This window comes from Trachypithecus francoisi, unplaced genomic scaffold (assembly GCF_009764315.1).
Source record: "Trachypithecus francoisi isolate TF-2019V2 unplaced genomic scaffold, Tfra_2.0 Lachesis_group13, whole genome shotgun sequence".
Classification (NCBI taxonomy): Eukaryota; Metazoa; Chordata; class Mammalia; order Primates; family Cercopithecidae; genus Trachypithecus; species Trachypithecus francoisi.
The window spans coordinates 128,458,925-128,477,543 of NW_022681458.1; the positions used below are offsets into that span (position 1 = coordinate 128,458,925).

At 51.7% G+C, this 18,619-nt stretch overlaps 1 protein-coding gene and 1 long non-coding RNA gene across 8 annotated transcripts in view; one reads left to right on the forward strand and one right to left on the reverse strand.

The window, feature by feature from the left end:
- LIMS2 (LIM zinc finger domain containing 2) overlaps positions 1 to 12,511 on the reverse strand; it is a 44,105-nt gene extending 31,594 nt beyond the window's left edge. The window contains exon 1 of one of the 7 annotated variants that reach the window (XM_033231882.1): positions 12,055 to 12,511. Coding sequence is in view for 3 of the 7 variants with exons in the window: in XM_033231883.1 (XP_033087774.1) it covers positions 5,341 to 5,487 (147 nt within the window). In the remaining 4 variants the exon portion in view is untranslated. Of the gene's footprint in view, positions 1 to 4,408; positions 4,473 to 5,340; positions 5,617 to 5,739; positions 5,932 to 12,054 lie in introns of those variants that run through there. The other 6 variants (XM_033231884.1, XM_033231887.1, XM_033231880.1 and 3 more) reach the window with 6 other exon arrangements.
- Positions 5,746 to 14,808, forward strand: LOC117095172. Its single transcript, XR_004441844.1, has 3 exons — positions 5,746 to 5,883; positions 14,510 to 14,574; positions 14,684 to 14,808. It is a non-coding gene; the product is annotated as an uncharacterized LOC117095172 (long non-coding RNA).
- Positions 14,809 to 18,619: the final 3,811 nt, after the last annotated feature.

Below are 18,619 nucleotides of genomic sequence, written 5' to 3' on the forward strand. Positions count from 1 at the left end.
AGCAACTAAAGAATAAGGAAATAAATTGGATTTCATTAAAATTTAATACTTGTGTGTATCAAATGACACAATCAAGAAAATGAAAAGATGATCCACAGCAAAGGAAAAAATATTTGCAAATTGGCTGGGCACGGTGGCTCACGCCTGTAATCCCAGCACTTTGGGAGGCAGAGGTGGGAGGATCACCTGAGGTCAGGAGTTCAAGACCAGCCTGGCCAAAATGGTGAAACCCCCTCTACTAAAAATACAAAAAAAAAAAAAAAAAAAAAAAAAAACAGCCGGGCATGGTGGCACACGCCTGTAGTCCCAGCTACTGGGGAGGCTGAGGCAGAAGAATCGCTTGAACCTGGGAGGCGGAGGTTGCAGTGAGCTGAGATTACACCACTGCACTCCAGCCTGGGTGACAGAGCGAGATTCCATCTTAAAAAAAATGCAAATCATATGTCTGAGAAGTGTCTAGTATCCAAATAAATAAGGAACTCTTATAATTCAACAATAAAAAGACAACCCAATTTAAAAATGGGCCAAGAGTTTGAATGGACATTTCTCCCAAGAGGATTTACAAGTGGCCGACAGACGCATGAAAAGATGCTCAACATTATCGGTCATTATCAGTCATTAGATAAGTGGAAATCAAAACCACAATATGACACCTCTTCACACCCACTAAACCAGACAACAATAACAAGCATCAGCAAGGATGTCGGGAAATTGGAACCTTCATACATTCCTGGTGTAAAATTTAATAAATGTAAAATTGTTCAATTATTTGGAAAACAGCTTGGCAATTCCTCAAAAAGTATAACATAACAGTTACCATATGCCCAGCAAGTCCAGTCCTGGGTATATATTCAAGGAGAAAATGTATGTTCACACAAAAACTTGTATAGGAATGTTCATAGCAGTATTATTCACGGTAGCCAAAAAGTGGCAACAATTCAAATGTCTACCACAGGTGAATGGAGAAACAAACGGTGGCACAATGGAATATTATTTACCCAGAAAAAAGGAATGAAGTACTGATTCATGCTACAATATATGGATGAACCTTGGAAATATGTTCTTAATAAATGAAAGAAGTCAGGCACAAAAGGCCATATAATATATGGTTCCATTTATGTGAAATGTCCGGAACAGGCAAATCTGTAGAGACAGAAGGCAGGTTACTGGTGGCCAGGGCTGGGAGGAGGGGGAAATGGGGATTGTCTGCAAATCAGTGCAAGGTTTCTTTTAGGAATGATTAAAATGTTCTGGAATTAACGGTGATGGTTGCACAACCTTGTGAATGTACTAAAAACCACTGACTTGTACCATCTAAAATGGTGAATTTAATAATACGTGAACTATGTCTCAAATTTTAAAAAACACATGAGTAATGAAGAATGCAACTACATGGTTTCCTAGAGGCTGGAACTGAGGCCCCAAGCTGTGAGGCAGGGCTGCCTCCCCAAGGCCCTGGGGCATGTGCCCTCAGCCCAGTGGGCAGAGGCAGAGATGCCACAAACAGGCTGTCCCCCAGAGCCAGCTCCCCCACCAGACTCCTCACCGGGAGGCTGAAAACAACTCCATGAGTTTCCCGTGTATTCCTCCAAGGACATGGGTGAGGACACAGTAGGTTTTACGTTCATATGTGTATTCGGTCACCTCATCTCAGCAAGACATATGCATTCACCCATGGAAGTATCTCATTAGGGTGGTTATCCTGCTAAGTCATCTAAGTAAATATTCACCTTCAGAAATGTACATGCTACACCTAAATAGAACAAGGAGGACAATGACAGTGCTTCCCTTCCCCACCTGGAAATGAAGACCTAAGGGATGGTTAAGGCTGCATGCAGGTTGGGCACAGTGGCTTACGCCTGTAATCACAGCACTTTGGGAGGCCGAGGCAGGTGGATCACGAGGTCAGAAGATCAAGACCACCCTGGCCAACACAGTAAAAACCTGTTTTTTTGGTAGAGACCACGGTATAAACCCTGTCTCTACTAAAACTACAAAAAAAATTAGCCAGTCGTGGTGGTATGCACCTAGTCCCAGCTACTCGGGAGGTTGAGGCAGGAGAATTGCTTGAACTTGGGAGGCAGAGGTTGCAGTGAGCTGAGATCGCACTACTGCACTCCAGCCTGGGTGACAGAGCAAGACTCCATCTCAAAAAAAGAGAAAGAAAGCCTGCACGTGGCACAGCACAGATAGGGACACAGAGAAGAAGGATGACCCACTCTGGGTGGGAAACCCAGGCTCCTCTCCACAGTGGCTGCCTGGGCGGTCCCTTGCCAGCTCACAAGTGCTGACTGTTAACTATTCAGGAATTCTGTAAAGTGTTAATGCCAATTCAAGCATTGGCAGTTTGAAATGAACCCAGGTGGGGATATTCACACCATGGGACTGGACACCCTGCAGATCAGTCCCTCCATCCCTATTATGCCACTGGCCAGCTAGAAGGGTCCAGTCAGCACCAGAAGTGGAAGAAAAGGGAAGGAGGTGAGGGGCCATGGCAGTGCCCACCCGGCCCAGTCTGGGGCTCAGGGCTCAGTGGTGCCACATCACAAGCCACATCACTTGTTACCCACTTCACACTTTGCTTAAGCCCCTGATGCCACTGCAGCCTCCTGTGCTGTGCTGAGGGCTCTGGCTGCACTCAGCTGCCCCATGGCTGACTCCTTCTGCCTAGGGGACCACTGGGCATACTCCACCTGCAGGAGGGGCAAGATTGGTGGATAGGAGGGCAGGGATCTAGCAGCCTGCTCTGTGCTGTACTAAGCATGGACTCAGCACACAATCAGGCATACGACAGCCTCACACATAACACACATGATGGTCACATGGTGGGTGGGACTCCACTTTATGTAGCCAAGCCACTGAGCTCACACGGCCATGGGTGTCACCATCTCAGGCTCCATTTCCAGGAATGTCAGGGACAGCTGAGTCCCTGGTAGGTGGCCTTCCCCATGTCCACCTCCCTGTAGAACAATGGTGATGCCAGAAGTCCCTTCAGCTGTGATAGTCAAAGATCTTGCGGTTGTAAGTTCCAAAGCCCCTGGGTTGCCGCTGAGGCCGATCCCCCTCTCTTCCCACAGCATGCCACCCCACGCTCCGGGCTGCCTTCACTCCCCGCCCAGCTCGGCTTGCTCCTGGGCTTCAGCCCCTCCATGCCCAGGTGCCTCCCACGGCTCCCCCTCAGACTTGCCACAGCTCTTCAAGCACTCCACGACCACACCAAGCATGCCAGCCTCCCCCACCTGCCATCACGGGGGGCATCCTCCCAAGCCCCACCCTCTGTGGCGCCCCTCACAGCCAGTCAGTTGGGTCCTGTCCACTCCACCTCCCAGAACCCTGAGTCAGCTTCCTCTCCTCCACCCCGTCAGCCACCCAGGAGAGGCCTCCCTAGTGTCTGCCTTCTCTTTCCCCATCTCCTTCCCAGCAGCCCTTTCTCCACACAGCACCCATGGGTTCATCTGCAGAGAGCATGGCCACATATGCCACCCCAGGTCCCTTTGGTGGCTCCCCACCGCCCTCCCTCTGCTCTTGGCTGGTGAGGTCCTGGGGAGAGCTGACGGGGAGAAGCCCTGAAGGTATGGGAGCAGAGAGGTGTTCCCCAAAAGCAGCCTGACTCTGGGCAGCCTGGGGGATCCTGAGAGAACCAGGATCCAGGCACAAGGAGCTGCCTGGGATCACATGGGGACAGTGGACATGGGGAAGGGCACCCAGCATGAAACGGTGGAAATGAAACCCCACTGCTTCTGAGACAGGAAAACTCTCGCCCACTCCGAAGGCCAGGTTGGATGTCCGTTCCTCACAGTCTGGCCCAGCCGAATCCCTGTGTATGGAGGCCAGGGAAGCCGGTGGGGCACCAGCACTGCGGGCAGCAGGGCCACCTTTGAAGGAGCAGGTGCATTACACTCAGATCGCTCACAGCTGCATCAAACAAACACTCCAGGAGAACAGAACTGCGGGGAGCCACCCAAACTGCGTAAAGGGAGGCTCGTGGGAGTGGGACTGTTGCCGTTTGCTTCTCTTTATGTTTCTGTTATCTTTTATGTTTCTGGGTTTCTCCTTATTCTCTAAGACAAGCAGTATGGCCTGGACAAGGAACGCCCTACACAGTGTCTGCCAAAGGCTGACTGTCATCCCAGTGTCATTTGAGAATAAGAGTTTCTCGGGCCCTTGGAGCCCACAGCAGCAAGGGCAGGCTGACCCCTGCTCGCCACCACCTGCCTTCCCAGTGGTTCCGGCTGGGCTCACCTGACCACCTCTGTCTCCAGGGAAAGGCCCAAGGAGACTCAGGGGCAAGAGGACCCTTGCCAGGGAGCAGTGGCACCTCGGGGCCTCCCGTTCCAGCCCCACTCCCTTCATGGCTCTGTCCTCCTCGCCATCCCTCCCATGCCTGAAGGAACCGCCTCTCACCCACCTCCACTCAGCACTGCTGCTGGGCTGCTCCTGACCCTGTTCCTGTCTCTCCCCACTTTCTTTTCCTAGAAAATGGAGGGTGAGAACCTGGCAACTGGCAGGGACAGGCTGAGGAAAATGGGAGGCAGCCCCGCCGAACCCTGGAGGGTGACCACAGGCAGCCAGAGGGCCTGCAGATGCCACTCTCCTGGGTTAGGGTCCCTCCATCTCACTGCAGAGGGGCCTGGACCAAGGCTTAGGGTGACTCCAAGTCAGGGGAGCTGACTGGGAAGAGAGGCTTGGGGAGAAGAAAGAGAAGTGTGTCTGGAGGGCAGGACTTACAAAGTGACAAGTTACAGGCTATTTTTGGTTCCTGGGGCTGCCCTGAGACCCCAGGCCACAGCCTTAATGGCAATCCCAGGCAGCTCCCCTGTGGGCCTGGGATTTGGGACCGCAACCCTGGACACTCCCCTGCACTCTCCAAGCCCCTTTTCCCAGCAAAGCCACAGGTCACTCTCGGGGCTGGAGCTCCCCCAGAGCCCCAGGTCATGGGATCCTGAAGCAGAGAATCCCCCTGCCAGGACTTGGCTAGGGGGGCCCAGGGCCTCAGGGACAGCCCCTCCCACCCAGCCCTGAGTCCTGCACTTGTACCCAGCTAGGTTCCAGAAAGAGCTGCAGGGACAGACACTGGCCGGACACTGGTGGACCTGTGGCCTCCTGAGTGGCCCAGCTTCTGTGGCCTCTGGTGACCTCATCTGTGAAATGGCAACGAGGGGCCTGAGAGCAGAGGGTGAGCCAGGCCCAGGGGAGTGCCCTGTCCCCAGCCAACCCCTGCACAGCTGGTGCTTGGGCGCAGCTCTGGCCGAGTCCCCACGTACCCTTCATCATTTTAAACATTTTTACCACCCCAGGTTTACAGAGGAGGAAACGGAAGGCTCCAGAGATGTCACACACCGGGGATCCGAGATCGCACAGCGGGGGTCGGGGAAGTCGGGGCGGCACACAGCTCTTGAGCCCTTTGCCCGTGGTGGGTGTCTGACCTTGGACAAGACCCCCCTCCCGCAGCCCGGGGCGTCGGTTGTGAGCAGATGGCTGTCCCATCTTGCAGGGGTGGCGGGCGGGCGGGCAGGAGCTCCACCTTCCGCTGCGGGCGCTCTCCCGGAGGAAGAGGCGCGGGGGCTGGGGGACCCCGGCCCCGACGGGCGCTGCCGCCCCGGGAGCTGCGAGAATCCGACGCTCCAGGGCGGAGCGGGGACCGTGGCGCCGCGGGGCTGTACGGGAGAGAGCCGCGCCTCTGCCAGGGGTCCCTCAGTCCCGCCTCCCCGGCCCGGGGACGTGGGTGGGGGCCGTTACCTTCCCGTCATGGTGGCAGCGACGCCGAGCCCGGGGTAGCCGCGGGTCTCCCTCTGCCGCCAGCCGAGCACCCGCCCGCCAGCCCGGGCCGCGGAGCAGGGAGACGCCCAAAAAAGGCCAAGAGCCGCTCAGCCCGCGAGAGGGGTAGGCGGGGGTGGCGGGGTGGGGCCCGCGGGGCGGGGTGGGGTGGGGAGGTCAAGGCTGAGGGTGGGGGAGTGTTGGGGAGGTGAGGGTGGGAGGTTGCGGGCGTCTAGGTGGGGGTGGCAGGTGGGGGTGGCGGTGGGTGGGGTTGGAGGGGTGAGGGTTAGAGGTGGGGGTGGCGGTGGGTGGGGTTGGAGGGGTGAGGGTTAGAGGTGGGGGTGGCGGTGGGTGGGGTTGGAGGGGTGGGGGTTAGAGGGGGGGTGGCGGTGGGTGGGGTTGGAGGGGTGAGGGTTAGAGGTGGGGGTGGCGGTGGGTGGGGTTGGAGGGGTGAGGGTTAGAGGTGGGGGTGGCGGTGGGTGGGGTTGGAGGGGTGGGGGTTAGAGGTGGGGGTGGCGGTGGGGTTGGAGAGGTGAGAGTGAGGGGGCTGAGAGTGGGAGTAAAAGTCGGAGTAAAGGTGGGGGGTGGGTCCCGCCACCCGCACAGCCCCAGCTCTAGGAACACCGAGCGCGGCCAGCGGCGGGCGCGGGTTCCTTCCCACCCGGGCTCTGCTCACCACCTCCCGGATTCCGGGCATAGTTTTCCTTTTAAAGGGAGTGCAGTTATAATAAACGCGAACAAGCACCCCCACCCCCACAGCCCCGCCGGGACGCCCCGCCCGGCGCCCCCTCTGCATTCCCTGGGCAGTCCAGACTGCAAACGCCTGCAGGAGATGGTAGGCATGGGGTCGATGCTGAGACCACCTCCCTCCCGGGCTTTCCAAGCTCCGAGTTCCCACGGCGGATCTGGGCACTGACTCCCTCCTGGGGCACCCGGGACCCCCGAGTCCACGCAGTCCCGCCCCAAGGGAGGCGTCCCTCTACAGTTTCCCCGGGAAATTCCCATTTCATCCCGCATCGGGCCATTGCCCTAACTTGGCGAAAGGTACTTCTTCAACGACAAAACCAAATGCCCAGCTCCCATGTTTCCGGGGGAACCAGGTACCCTCTGTATAATGAAGCGCTGTTGACAAGCTACCATTAGAGGCGTTAAGAGGAAGGGGTGATATAAACTATTTAGGGAATCTCTTCGGAGGAAATTTTGAAACAAACAAAACAAAACAAAAAACCCTCGCGCTGCCTAAAGGCAGATATTTCTAGCTGGACAGTGGCGTGCAGCTCATCTTTGGAAGCTGCCCAGATGTCACACTGAGGGTTGGGAGCTGGGCGGCCTGATGTGTAAATGTGGTCTACTCCAGTCCTGGCAGCAGAGAAAGGTGATCTAGAAATGATGGTGTGAGTTAGCAAACCACAAATAAACGGTGCCGTTCAGAAAGATGAGTTGATGTATCCTGCAGTTCCAGCTGCAGAAATAAGCCGGTAAAAGACACCTGTTCCTAAGTAGCTGGTTTTGTGGAGTGTGTTTGCAGCTGTTACTTTTGTGTGGGGGGGGGGGAGAGGGAGTTTCACTCTTTTTGCCCAGGCTGGAGTGCAATGGCACAATCTCGACTTAGGGCAACCTCCACCTCCCATGTTCAAGCGATCCGCCTGCCTCAGCCTCTCAAGTAGCTGAGATTACAGGCATATGCCACCACGTGGCCCGGCTAATTTTGTATTTTTGATAGAGATGGGTTTCACCATGTTGGTGAGGCTGGTGGCAAACTCCTGGCCTCAGGTGGTCTGACAGCCTCAAGTGATTACTTCTTGTTTCGAGTGTGTCTCAGCTGATTCTGCTTAACTGTAATTTGATGGTTGATTAAGCCTAAGTATGGATAATTTCTTGGCTCACCTGCCCATAAAGGGAGAAAGGCTTTCCACCATTACTGACACAGAGGTATAGGCATGCTGGGGCCATGCACCTGAAAGCCACTGCTGGACAGTTCATTGAATATTGGGGTCCTGTGGAAACCAAAGAGGATGAACAGTTGAAAGCATTACAACAGAGGCCCATGCTGTCCACAGAGGAGACCTCATTCCTGCCTTTTAGCCCAAAAGCCTCCCTGCTTATGATAGCTGAGCACACATGGATCTGTATGTGACCAAACCAGGACCCTGTGCAGTTCCCAGCGTGCCTCATCCCTGGGCCAGGGCAAGCTCAGTGACAGCTGGTAGGGGCTGTGGGCATGGCTTAGCCCTGCTGGAGATGCAGAGGCTCCAAAGAGCCAGGGCCAGCCTCCCACAGTTCAGCCAAGAGGGCAGAGTTGCAGGAAAGAGCTGGCACTCACACATTCACACACTTACCCACTTGTTGAAGAGTATTTATACTGCACGGGCACTGGAAGTACTGCGGGGAGCAAGAAGACATGGACCTGGCTCTCATGGAGTTTAGCAGGGGGTGGAGGATGGGCGATAAACAAATAAATATACAAACTAGATTTTAGACAAGGGTAAGTGCTGCGAAGAAAAGGACCATGGTGGTGGCTGCTTTAGAGTGAAGAGTGAGGGAAGCTTTCTGAGCAGGTGATGTTCGAGCTAAACGGGAATGAGGGAAAAAGCAAGCCTCAACCATCTGCAGGAAAAGCATTCCGGCAGTAGAACAGCAAGTGCAACAGCCCTGAGGTGGCATGAGCTTGGGGTATGCAAGGTCAGAAAGAAGACCAGCAGGTCTGGAAAACAGAGGGGTGGCGGGTGGAGGGGCACGGGAAATAAAGGAGAGGGCCTGGGGCAGAGCGACAGGGCCACAGCAGAAGTAGGATTCCACCCTTAGATGGAGAGTTCTAAGCAAAGACAGACGCAACACTCTAGCATCAGCAGGGGAGAATCTCAGCAATACTGACTGAATGAAGAAAGAGCACTTTCTCCATCTGTATCAAGTTCTAGAATAGGCAACATTTGTCTGTGGTAGAAGAATCCAGAATGGTGGCTGCCCCAGGCTGGTCTGTTGCACCCCAGACTGCCCTGGGGCGGGAAGACAGGGGTTGACGAGGAAGGAATGTGAGGGAGCGTCTGGGGTAACGTGCAATGTTTTAGTAGGAGTTTGGCTCACACAGGTGTACACGCCTTTGTTAAAACTCATGGAATATATGGCCAGGATTTGCACATTTCATTATATGTAAATTTTACCTCAAAACAAAAATACTGTAAACGATACTGAACTCTAGTTAATGATGTACAGTGCTGAAGTGTTTAGGTAGAAAGGTACTGATGTCTGCAATTTACTTTGAAATACATTGTTTAAATCAAGATGAGCAGGTGTGGTGGATCCCTGTAGTCCCAGCTAGTCCCTAGCTACGGGGAGGCTGAGGAGGGAGGATTGCTTGAGGCCAGGAATTCAAGACCAGCTTGGGCAACATAGCATGACTCTGCCTCTAAAAAATGAACTCAAGATGGGGAGATGGATCAAGGGATGGACAGAGAGGTGGTACAGTGAGTCCACCACGATATTAATGGGAGAATCTAGGTGGTGGGTATCTGGGTTTTCAACTTCGATGAGTGCTTCAAGTTTTTCATAACAAAAGGGGGGAGTGTCCCCAGCTGCTGTGTGGCCACTGTGTGAGGGACAGAGTGGTCGCAGGGACAGTCTGATTAGAGGCTATGGTGAGCGTCCAGGAGGGCCTTGGGCCACGCGACAGTAAGGATGGTGAGAAGGCATCAGATACAGGGTCTATTTTGCAGCCAACCGCATTTGCTGGGAATCGATGTGTAGGTGTGGCCGGCAGGGCGTGGCCAGCACAGGCATGGTGGTTGTGGGGCAGGTGTGTGTGTGGCAGGTGTGAGTGTACAGGCGTGGGAGTCAAGGACTTGCAGGTGGCCTTGCTTTCCTAGATGTTGGTGGCAGTGGGACAGTCCTAGAAGGGGAATGAGGTGCAGCATCTCCCTGGGTACGAGCCCTCTACCCTCTGGGTCTCAGGGCAGATGGGCACCCCCTTTGCAGGGCAGGTACCCGAGTTTCTCCACCCCCCACCTTCTCCCTTCCCTACTCCAGGGGACAGCTACCTGAGCCAGCCTGGGGCCCAGGGCTCATGAGAGCTGGGAGACAGGGCCAGGAGAGGGGCCGGGCTTGGCCAGCGTGGCTAATCAGCAGTAGGAGGCTGAGGGGAACCCCGGGTTCTCAGGTGCCTCAAGGAGCCTCCTCCAGTATCCAGAGCCACAGCCTTGTCCCCATGTGACAGCAGGGAATGGAGAAGGCCTTGCAGCTCTCAAGAGGCCTCAGGGTCTCCTGCCACAGCCCAGGTCCTGGGGCAGGAGCCAGCATGCCTTCCCAGCAGGTGGGCTGTGAATCCTGCCTGTTTCCGGGTGGCCCCGTGTGATGCAAGGCCGCCCAGACAGCCACTTGACAAGGCCTCTGCCCCAAATTGGCTAAGGCCTGTCCCTTTCAGGGCACCGGGAACTGGCAAAACACAGAGGCCTGCCGAATATCAACACAAAGCTCAAAGCCGTCAGCAGCCTCCTGCGAGACCAAAGTTAACTCGGGAAGTGGCTGTGAGTCCCCCCCGGGGGGGAAGCGGGGAAGCACCTGCATGGTGACTCCCTGGGCCAAAGGAAGAATAGTGAGCAGCACGCCGCCCCTGGCACCCACAGGCTTCACAACACATTGAAAAGTAAATGGCTCTTTTTAAAAATATGAGCATAAAACTAGCTGGGCACAATGGTGCGTGCCTGTGGGCCTACCTCTTCATGAGGCTGAGGTGGGAGGATCACTTACACCCAGGATTTCGAGGTTACAGTGAGCTATGACTGTGTCACTGCACTCTAGCCTGGGCAGCAGAGCAATCTCCTGTCTCTAGAAATAATCATAATAAATAAAAATAAAAATATGAGCCTGCCCTCAGAACTGTAATTAGACACACCCTCTGATCAGCACGAAATGGCCTTACTTCTCCCTGCGCCATGCAGCAGCTCAGTGAGAGAATCTGGCAGAATGTTGATCCACAATTCTCTCAACATTTGCAGAACACGTAAGAGACCCAGGGATTCTTTTCAATCTGAGGGGAACACAGTGCCCTTCTTAAAAGTCTGATTTGCCGGCCGGGCGCGGTGGCTCAAGCCTGTAATCCCAGCACTTTGGGAGGCCGAGACGGGCGGATCACGAGGTCAGGAGATCGAGACCATCCTGGCTAACACGGTGAAACCCCGTCTCTACTAAAAAATACAAAAAACTAGCCGGGCGACGTGGCGGGCTCCTGTAGTCCCAGCTACTTGGGAGGCTGAGGCAGGAGAATGGCGTAAACCCAGGAGGCGGAGCTTGCAGTGAGCCGAGATCGCGCCACTGCACTCCAGCCTGGGCGACAGAGCTAGACTCCGTCTCAAAAAAAAAAAAAAAAAAAAAAAAAAGTCTGATTTGCCTGTAATCCCAGCACTTTGGGAGGCCGAGACGGGCGGATCACGATGTCAGGAGATCGAGACCATCCTGGCTAAGGTGGTGAAACCCTGTCTCTACTAAAAAAAAAAATACAGAAAACTAGCCAGGCGTGGTGGCGGGCGCCTGTAGTCCCAGCTACTCGGGAGGCTGAGGCAGGAGAATGGTGTATACCCGGGAGGCAGAGCTTGCAGTGAGCTGAGATCTGGCCACTGCACTCCAGCCTGGGCGACAGAGCGAGACTCCGTCTCAAAAAAAAAAAAAAAAAAAGTCTGATTTGCTCAGGAGTGGAGGTGGACCATTGAGCTTCACAATTTTCCAAAGATGACCTGGCCTTGGAGTTTGGAAGGAAAAGGCCATCTTCCTCTCGCCTTTGCTCTGGGACAGACTCCATTCAACTCACGGGTTTGGCTACCAGAGGGCAGCCCCCACCACATATCCAGGAACGCCACATTATTAGGCCTCAACACATCACACCCTGGAGTATCCAGCAAGAAGCCTGGGGGCGCAGAGTTCCTCACCTGCAGGGCACCTGCCTCCCTGCCTCTAAGAGTATCTCTTCCACATACTGAGGGTCCCTTTGCTTCTTTTTTCCCATTGTGACCTTCCCACTGCAGCTTCTCCCACTCTGTCCAGGGGAAAGAGCAGCTGCTCATCCCAAGCCCAGCCTGTCCAGACGTGGCCTCGCCTGCAGAAGGCCTGGTGTGTGGCCACGGTGGGCTGAACCTTCACCGTCCCCATGCCGCCTGACTGAGGGCAGCCGCTCCAGGGCTGTTCCTTGACCCCAAATTAGCAGCATTAGCACAATCACTCAGAGGTACAGGGAATTGCAGGGGCAGCTCAGCGACTGGCAGGTGGAAAGGCCCTCCCGGGGCCCCGTGCCCATCACAGGGTCTCTACCTCCGTGACTGAGACGCCGCTCCGCCTCCTCGGTGCTTCCTTCCCTGAGTGCTGCCAGCAACTTCTCTGAGGGAAATAGCAGCTGCCTGGCCCACTTGGCACAGCCACGTGCAAGACTGGGCAGCTGCCAGGAGTGTCCGGCCGCCACAGGGCACCCAGGCACTCCAGCTTCGCCTCTCCCTGGGCAGGAGGCTTGGCCAGAGGTCCTTAGCTGGAGGCAGAGGCCGGAGGCACCTTGGGGTCAGGAGGGGACGGAAGAAGCCGCGGAAGGAAAGGCGGCCTCCCCGGGGAAGTGCTCAGGGCCCAGAGCCAGGCCCACAGAACAAAAGGAGCAGCGGCTGCCCTCTGAATCCAGAGAGGCCGGCAGAGGGGCAGCCCCCCAATGAGCACTTCCCGAAGCTCCGAGCGCAGGAGCCCCGCCAGGCAGTAGATGTTCACATCCTCCACGGACAGACGGCAAAAGAAGCCCCACAGTGAAAAGAATCCAGGCAACTAACTAGGGGAATAACCCGAGAACAGCTACTAGGATGCTGTCTTGCCAAGTATTATTTTCCCTGAAAAGAGGAACATCTCAGGATTATTTATATTAAAATAACATAAATGAATTGTTTTATAATTTTCTGCAATAAAACTTTCATTGTATTAGAAATGCCCAGAAGTAGAAAAAAGAAAAATCGCCTCCAAAGGCAGGTACTGCTACACTTTATTCACTTTTAATCAGGTACATTTGTTTTTTGCCTGATTGTGATCATTTTGTGGTTTGCAATCTTTTTTCTTTTCCTTTTTTCTTTTTTCTTTCTTTCTTTCTTTCTTTCTTTTTTTTTTTTTTTTTTGAGACGGAGTCTCGCTCTGTCGCCCGAGCTGGAGTGCAGTGGCCGGATCTCAGCTCACTGCAAGCTCCGCCTCCCGGGTTTACACCATTCTCCTGCCTCAGCCTCCGAGTAGCTGGGACTACAGGCGCCGCCACCTCGCCCGGCTAGTTTTTTGTATTTTTTTTAGTAGAGATGGGGTTTCACCGTGTTAGCCTGGATGGTCTCGACCTCCTGACCTCGTGATCCGCCCACCTCGGCCTCCCAAAGTGCTGGGATTACAGGCTTGAGCCACCGCGCCCGGCCTTCTTTCTTTCTTTCCTTCTTTCTTTCTTTTCTTTCTTTCTTTTCTTTCTTTCTTTCTTTCTTTCTTTCTTTTTCTTTCTTTCTTTCTTTCTTTTTCTTTCTTTCTTTTCTTTCTTTCTTTCTCCCTCTCCCTCTCCTTCCCCCTCCCCCTCCCCCTTTCTTTCTTTTTTTTTTTTTTTTTGAGACAGACTCTTACTCTTGTCACCCAGGCTGGAATGCAGTGGCAGGATCACAGCTCACTGCAGCCTTGACTTCCCAAGCTCAAGCCATCTTCCCACCTTGGCCTCCCGAAGTGCTGGGGTGATGGGTGAGAGCCACTGGGCAGCACCTGCCCTGTGTTTTTGTTTGCAATTTCATATCAATTTCTTCATAAATAAATGGCAGCTGTCTGCCTCTGCACCATCTCAGTCCGCATCAGGGCTGCCCTGGGTCTTGTAGCTGAGAGGCACCTCACAATGTGCTGCGCCCCAGGATCTCCCTGGTCTTGTGCTATTTGGAAGAAGGAGTGCTGGGATTTATGGACACCGTGTACATGATTTCTGTGTCCAACTTTTATGAGCACAACTGGTTTGCATTTTCAGTCAAATTTTACACCCCTCCAGGATAGGACTGTTTGCTTTTACACAACACGGAGCCCAAGGGAGAGCCAGCTAGAGATAAAGCAGGCACTCAAAGATGTGTTGAAACCAGTGAGGTATTATTTTATAGCCACTTTGTTTTTTTTAGAGGCAGGGTCTCACTCTGTTTCCCATGCTGGAGTAAACTGGTGTGAGGATAGCTCACGGCAGCCTCAAACAAGCCTGGGCTCAAGCAATCCTCCTGCCTCAGCTTCCTGGGTAGTTGGGACCACAGGTGTGGGCCACAATGCCCAGCCCCATGTATTGTTACATTTTAAAAAATAACCTACCCGCATGTTATAAATATGCTATACACCAGAGTATAAACTGCTCACTAAATATTTACGGCATGTTGTTATAAACATTCTTGGTAAGTTTTACACTCGTATGAGGAGCTGCCTAAATGTAAAGTGTCTATCCTGTTTCGCTCAAAGAATCTCAAATATCACTTTACTCAACGTATCTATTCCTGAACGGGATTTGTATAAATAAAAAACAGTTTTACCAGGACCTGTAGCTCTAACTACTTGGCAGGCCGAGGCAGAAGGATCGCCTGAGCCCAGGAGATTTAGGCTGCAGTGAGCTGTGATTGCATCACTGCACTCCAGCCTGAGTGACGGGGCGACACCCCGTCTCTCATACAAATACTGTTTTAAAAAGAAAGAAAAATAATAATAGACTCTGTAAACCAGTTCACTCTCAAACCCATTTTTCCTATTCCAGATGTTATGGCTGCACACTAGCCTGAGATCTGCCCCAGGAGAGGCAGCCTGAGAACCCACAGCACAGTAAGTTGGCACTAACATTGTTCTGCCGAATATGCATGTGCACAGGGCAGTCCCACCGCCTCTGCCGAGTACCCCCGAGAGAAGCCCCACTGCACTTCTGTCCATGCAGATCCAGCCCATTGGTGTGAGGTCCAAGGGTGAGGGAGATCAACCGCACACCTGCTGCCAGATGTGGGCAATGCAGATACAGCCCCTGCTGGACAAAAAGTGGGTGCAGGTGCTGGAGAAGAACAGACCTGGGCCTGCATCTGATGTTTACTCTGTGAAGCTTAAAAGTGTGGTAACAGTCTGAAAACACATGCTAATGGAGGCAGCGTGGCACGGTGGGTCCCAGAACGTAGACTACAGAGCCGGGCTACTTGGGTTCAGATTCTATCTCACACTCACTGTATGATCTTGGATAAGTCCTTCACTTCTCTCAGCTTCAGGTTCCTCATCTGTAAAATAAGGTTGATAACAACAGGACCCTCCTCATAAGAATGCTGTAAGGGGTAAGAAAACTCAAATGTGAAAGTGGTTCTCAAAACTTTTTGGTCTCAAGACCCCTGTCTTATACTCTTAAGGAGTGTTGAGTATATCAAAGAGTATTTATTTATGTGGGCTATCTCTATCAATATTTACCATAATAAAAATTTAAATGATACATTTTAAGAATATTTCATGGCCGGGCGCTCACGCTTGTAATCCCAGCACTTTGGGAGGCCGAGGAGGGCGGATCACAAAGTCAGGAGATCGAGACCATCCTGGCTAACACAGTGAAACCCCGTCTCTACTAAAAATACAAAAAAATAGCTGGGCGTGGCGGTGGGTGCCTGTAGTCCCAGCTACTCAGGAGGTTGAGGCAGGAGAATGGTGTGAACCCAGGAGGCGGAGCTTGCAGTGAGCCGAGATTGCACCACTGCACTCCAGCCTGGACAATAGAACGAGACTCTGTCTCAAAAAAAAAGAATATTTCATTATTAATTTATGGCCGGGCACGGTGGCTAATGTCTGTAATCCCAGCACTTTGGGAGGCCGAGGTAGGTGGATCATCTAAGGTCAGGAGTTCAAGACCAACCTGACCTATATGGCAGAACTCCATGTCTACTAAAAATACAAAAATTAGTTGGGCATGGTGGTGGACACCTGTAGTCCCAGCTACTCAGGAGGCTGAGGCAGGAGAATTTTTTGAACTCTGGAAGCGGAGGTTGCGGTGAACCAAGATGGCGCCCCTGCACTCCAGCTTGGACAACAGAGAGAGACTCTGTGTCTCAAAAACAATAAATAAAATAAAATATTTCTTTTTTTTTTTCTTTTGAGGCAGAGTTTCACTCTTGTCGCCCGGGCTGGAGTGCAATAGCAGCCTCAGCTCACTGCAACTTCTGCCTCCTGGGTTCAAGCAATTCTCCTGCCTCAACCTCCTGAGTAGCTGGGATTACAGGCATGTGCCACCACACCCAGCGAATTTTTGTATTTTTAGTAAAGACAGGGTTTCACCGTATTGGCCAGGCTGGTCTCGAACTCCTGACCTCAGGTGATCTGCCCGCCTCAGCCTCCCAAAATGCTGGGATAGCAGACGTGAGCCACCATGCCCAGTCAATAATATTTCATTAGTAGTTTACAAATCAATAAGAAAACTATTACATATGCACGCAATATGAATACAATGACGTATCTTTATTAAAAAACTAACTATATTTTCTAAAACAAGAAATAATTACTAAGACTTCTGTACCCAGCCAAGATGGAGTAGCAGGAACCAGACAAAACGCATGAAACAATTGTTTCCAAGATACTGAACACCAGGCAGCAAGGGACAGTGATCTGTAAGAGATGGGAAACAAAGGAAGCCATGATTGCCCCAGCTCTCTGCTGTGCGAGTACTTCTAAGACCTCGCCCAGGGAGGGGAAAGCCAGGAGGGGCTGAGAAGACTGCTTGAGCTGTGGAGCTGAGAGCACAGGGAGACCAAGGCAGCCAGACGCCACAGGACTGGATACCAGACCGGAGGAGGCTGCACAGAGAGCGGACACAGATCTCAAGCGTTCCCCCAAGTATTCCATTGAATGCTGATACGCACATGTGTGTGATGAAACCATGGTGAGCCAGGAAAGAAATATTTCAGAGGATTATAAATGGGGGAGGGAAACGGATTAACTGTGCTGGCTAATTTTATGTGTCCACTTGACAGGCCATGGTCTGCCCAGATTAAACATTGTTTCTGCTGTGTCTGCGGCTGTGTTTCCGGGTGAGGTCAGAATTTGAATCTGTGGACTCACTCGGCAAAGCACACTGCCTTCCCCAGTGTGGGTGGGCACCATCCAATCCACTGAGGACTTGTACAGAGCAAAAGGTAGAGGAGAAGGAATTCACCCTTTTCCTTCTTGCCTGCTTGAGCTGGGATGTCTCATCTCATCTTTTCCTGCCCTTGCGTTGGGGTTTATACCATCAGCTCCCATGGTTCTCAGCCCTGCTGACTCAGCCTGAATTATACCATCTTTCTCGAATTTTCCCCTTGCAGGTGGCAGATCATGGGACATCTTGGCCTCCATAGTCATACAAGCCAATTCCTCATGATAAATCTCCTTTTATATTTGTATATATGCATATCTTATTGGTTCCATTTCTCTGGAGACTCCTGACTAATACAGGGAATTAACGGGAGGTAGATTTTCTACACTTTATTTGAACTGGTAAAGTGTTGCCACCAGTAGGCTGTGCATAAGTGACGTATGTGTGGCTTTTTAGAACAACCACAAAAAAATCTATACAAAGAGATATACCCCCAAAACAGTATAGATAAGTAAAAATGGGATTCTAAAAAATGTTCAAGGCTCACATAACAAGGCAGGGTAAGATACACACAATGACTCGGATATATCTCAAGGGCGTTATGCTGAGTGAAAAAAGGCAACCTGCAAAGATCACATACTGTATGATTCTACTCAGATAGTAGCCTTCAAATGACAAAATTATAGAGATGACAAATAGCTTAGTGGTTGCCAGAGACTGGGAATGGTTGCAGTATAGGAGTGAGTGTGACTATAAAGGAGTGTTTTTATCCATTAACATAGGATGTCTTTCCATTTATTTAGATCTTCCTTAATTCCACTGAACGATGTTTTGTGGTATTCAGTGTGTGTAAGTTTTGTACTCCTTTAGATAAATTAGTCCTAAGTATTTTACTCTTGTTGATATGATTACAAATGCAATTGTTCTCTTAATTTCCTTTTCAGATTATGACTGCTGGCATATAGAAACACAAATAAATTTTGCATATTAATCTTGTATCCTAAAATCCTGCTGTACTTGTTAATTCCAGTGCTTTCTTGGCAATTCCTTAGACTATTCTATACACAAGACCGTGTTATCTGCAAATAGAGGGTGGTGTTCATTTCTTCCAATCTGGATGCCTTTTCTTTTTCTTGCCTATTGTCCCTGGCTAGAAACTGTTGAGTAGAAGTCAAAAGAGCAGACATCCTTGTCATGTTCCTGATCATAGGCTGAAGCCTACAGTCTTTCACCATCCAACATGATTTTAGGACGCACATGGTGACTCACACCTATAATCTCGGCACTTTTGGAAGCTGAGGCAGAAGGATTACTTGAGCCCAGGAGTTCAAGACCAGCGTAGGCAACATACAGAGATCCTGTCTCTACAAAAATTAAAAAAAAAAAAAAAATTCAGCAAAGCATGGTGGCATGCGCCTCTAGTCCCAGCTACTTCGGAGGCTGAGGTGGGAGGATCACTTGGGCCAGGAAGTCAAGGCTGCAGTGAGCCAGGATAGCAACACTGCACTCCAAGCCTGGGCTACAGAGTGAGACTTTGTCTAAAAACATATGTGTATATATATATATATGATTTTATGTATATATATGATTTTATATATATGATTTTTTATATATATAAGATTTTTCTGTGGGTTTTTCATAAACCCCTTTACTGTGTTGAGGAGGAAGCTCTCTTCTATTGTTGGTAGAAGTCCTCTTCTGTTCTTGTGTTCATTTGTTTGTTTTATCATGAAAGAGTAGTAGGCTGAGCATAGTGGCTCACGCCTGTAATCCCAG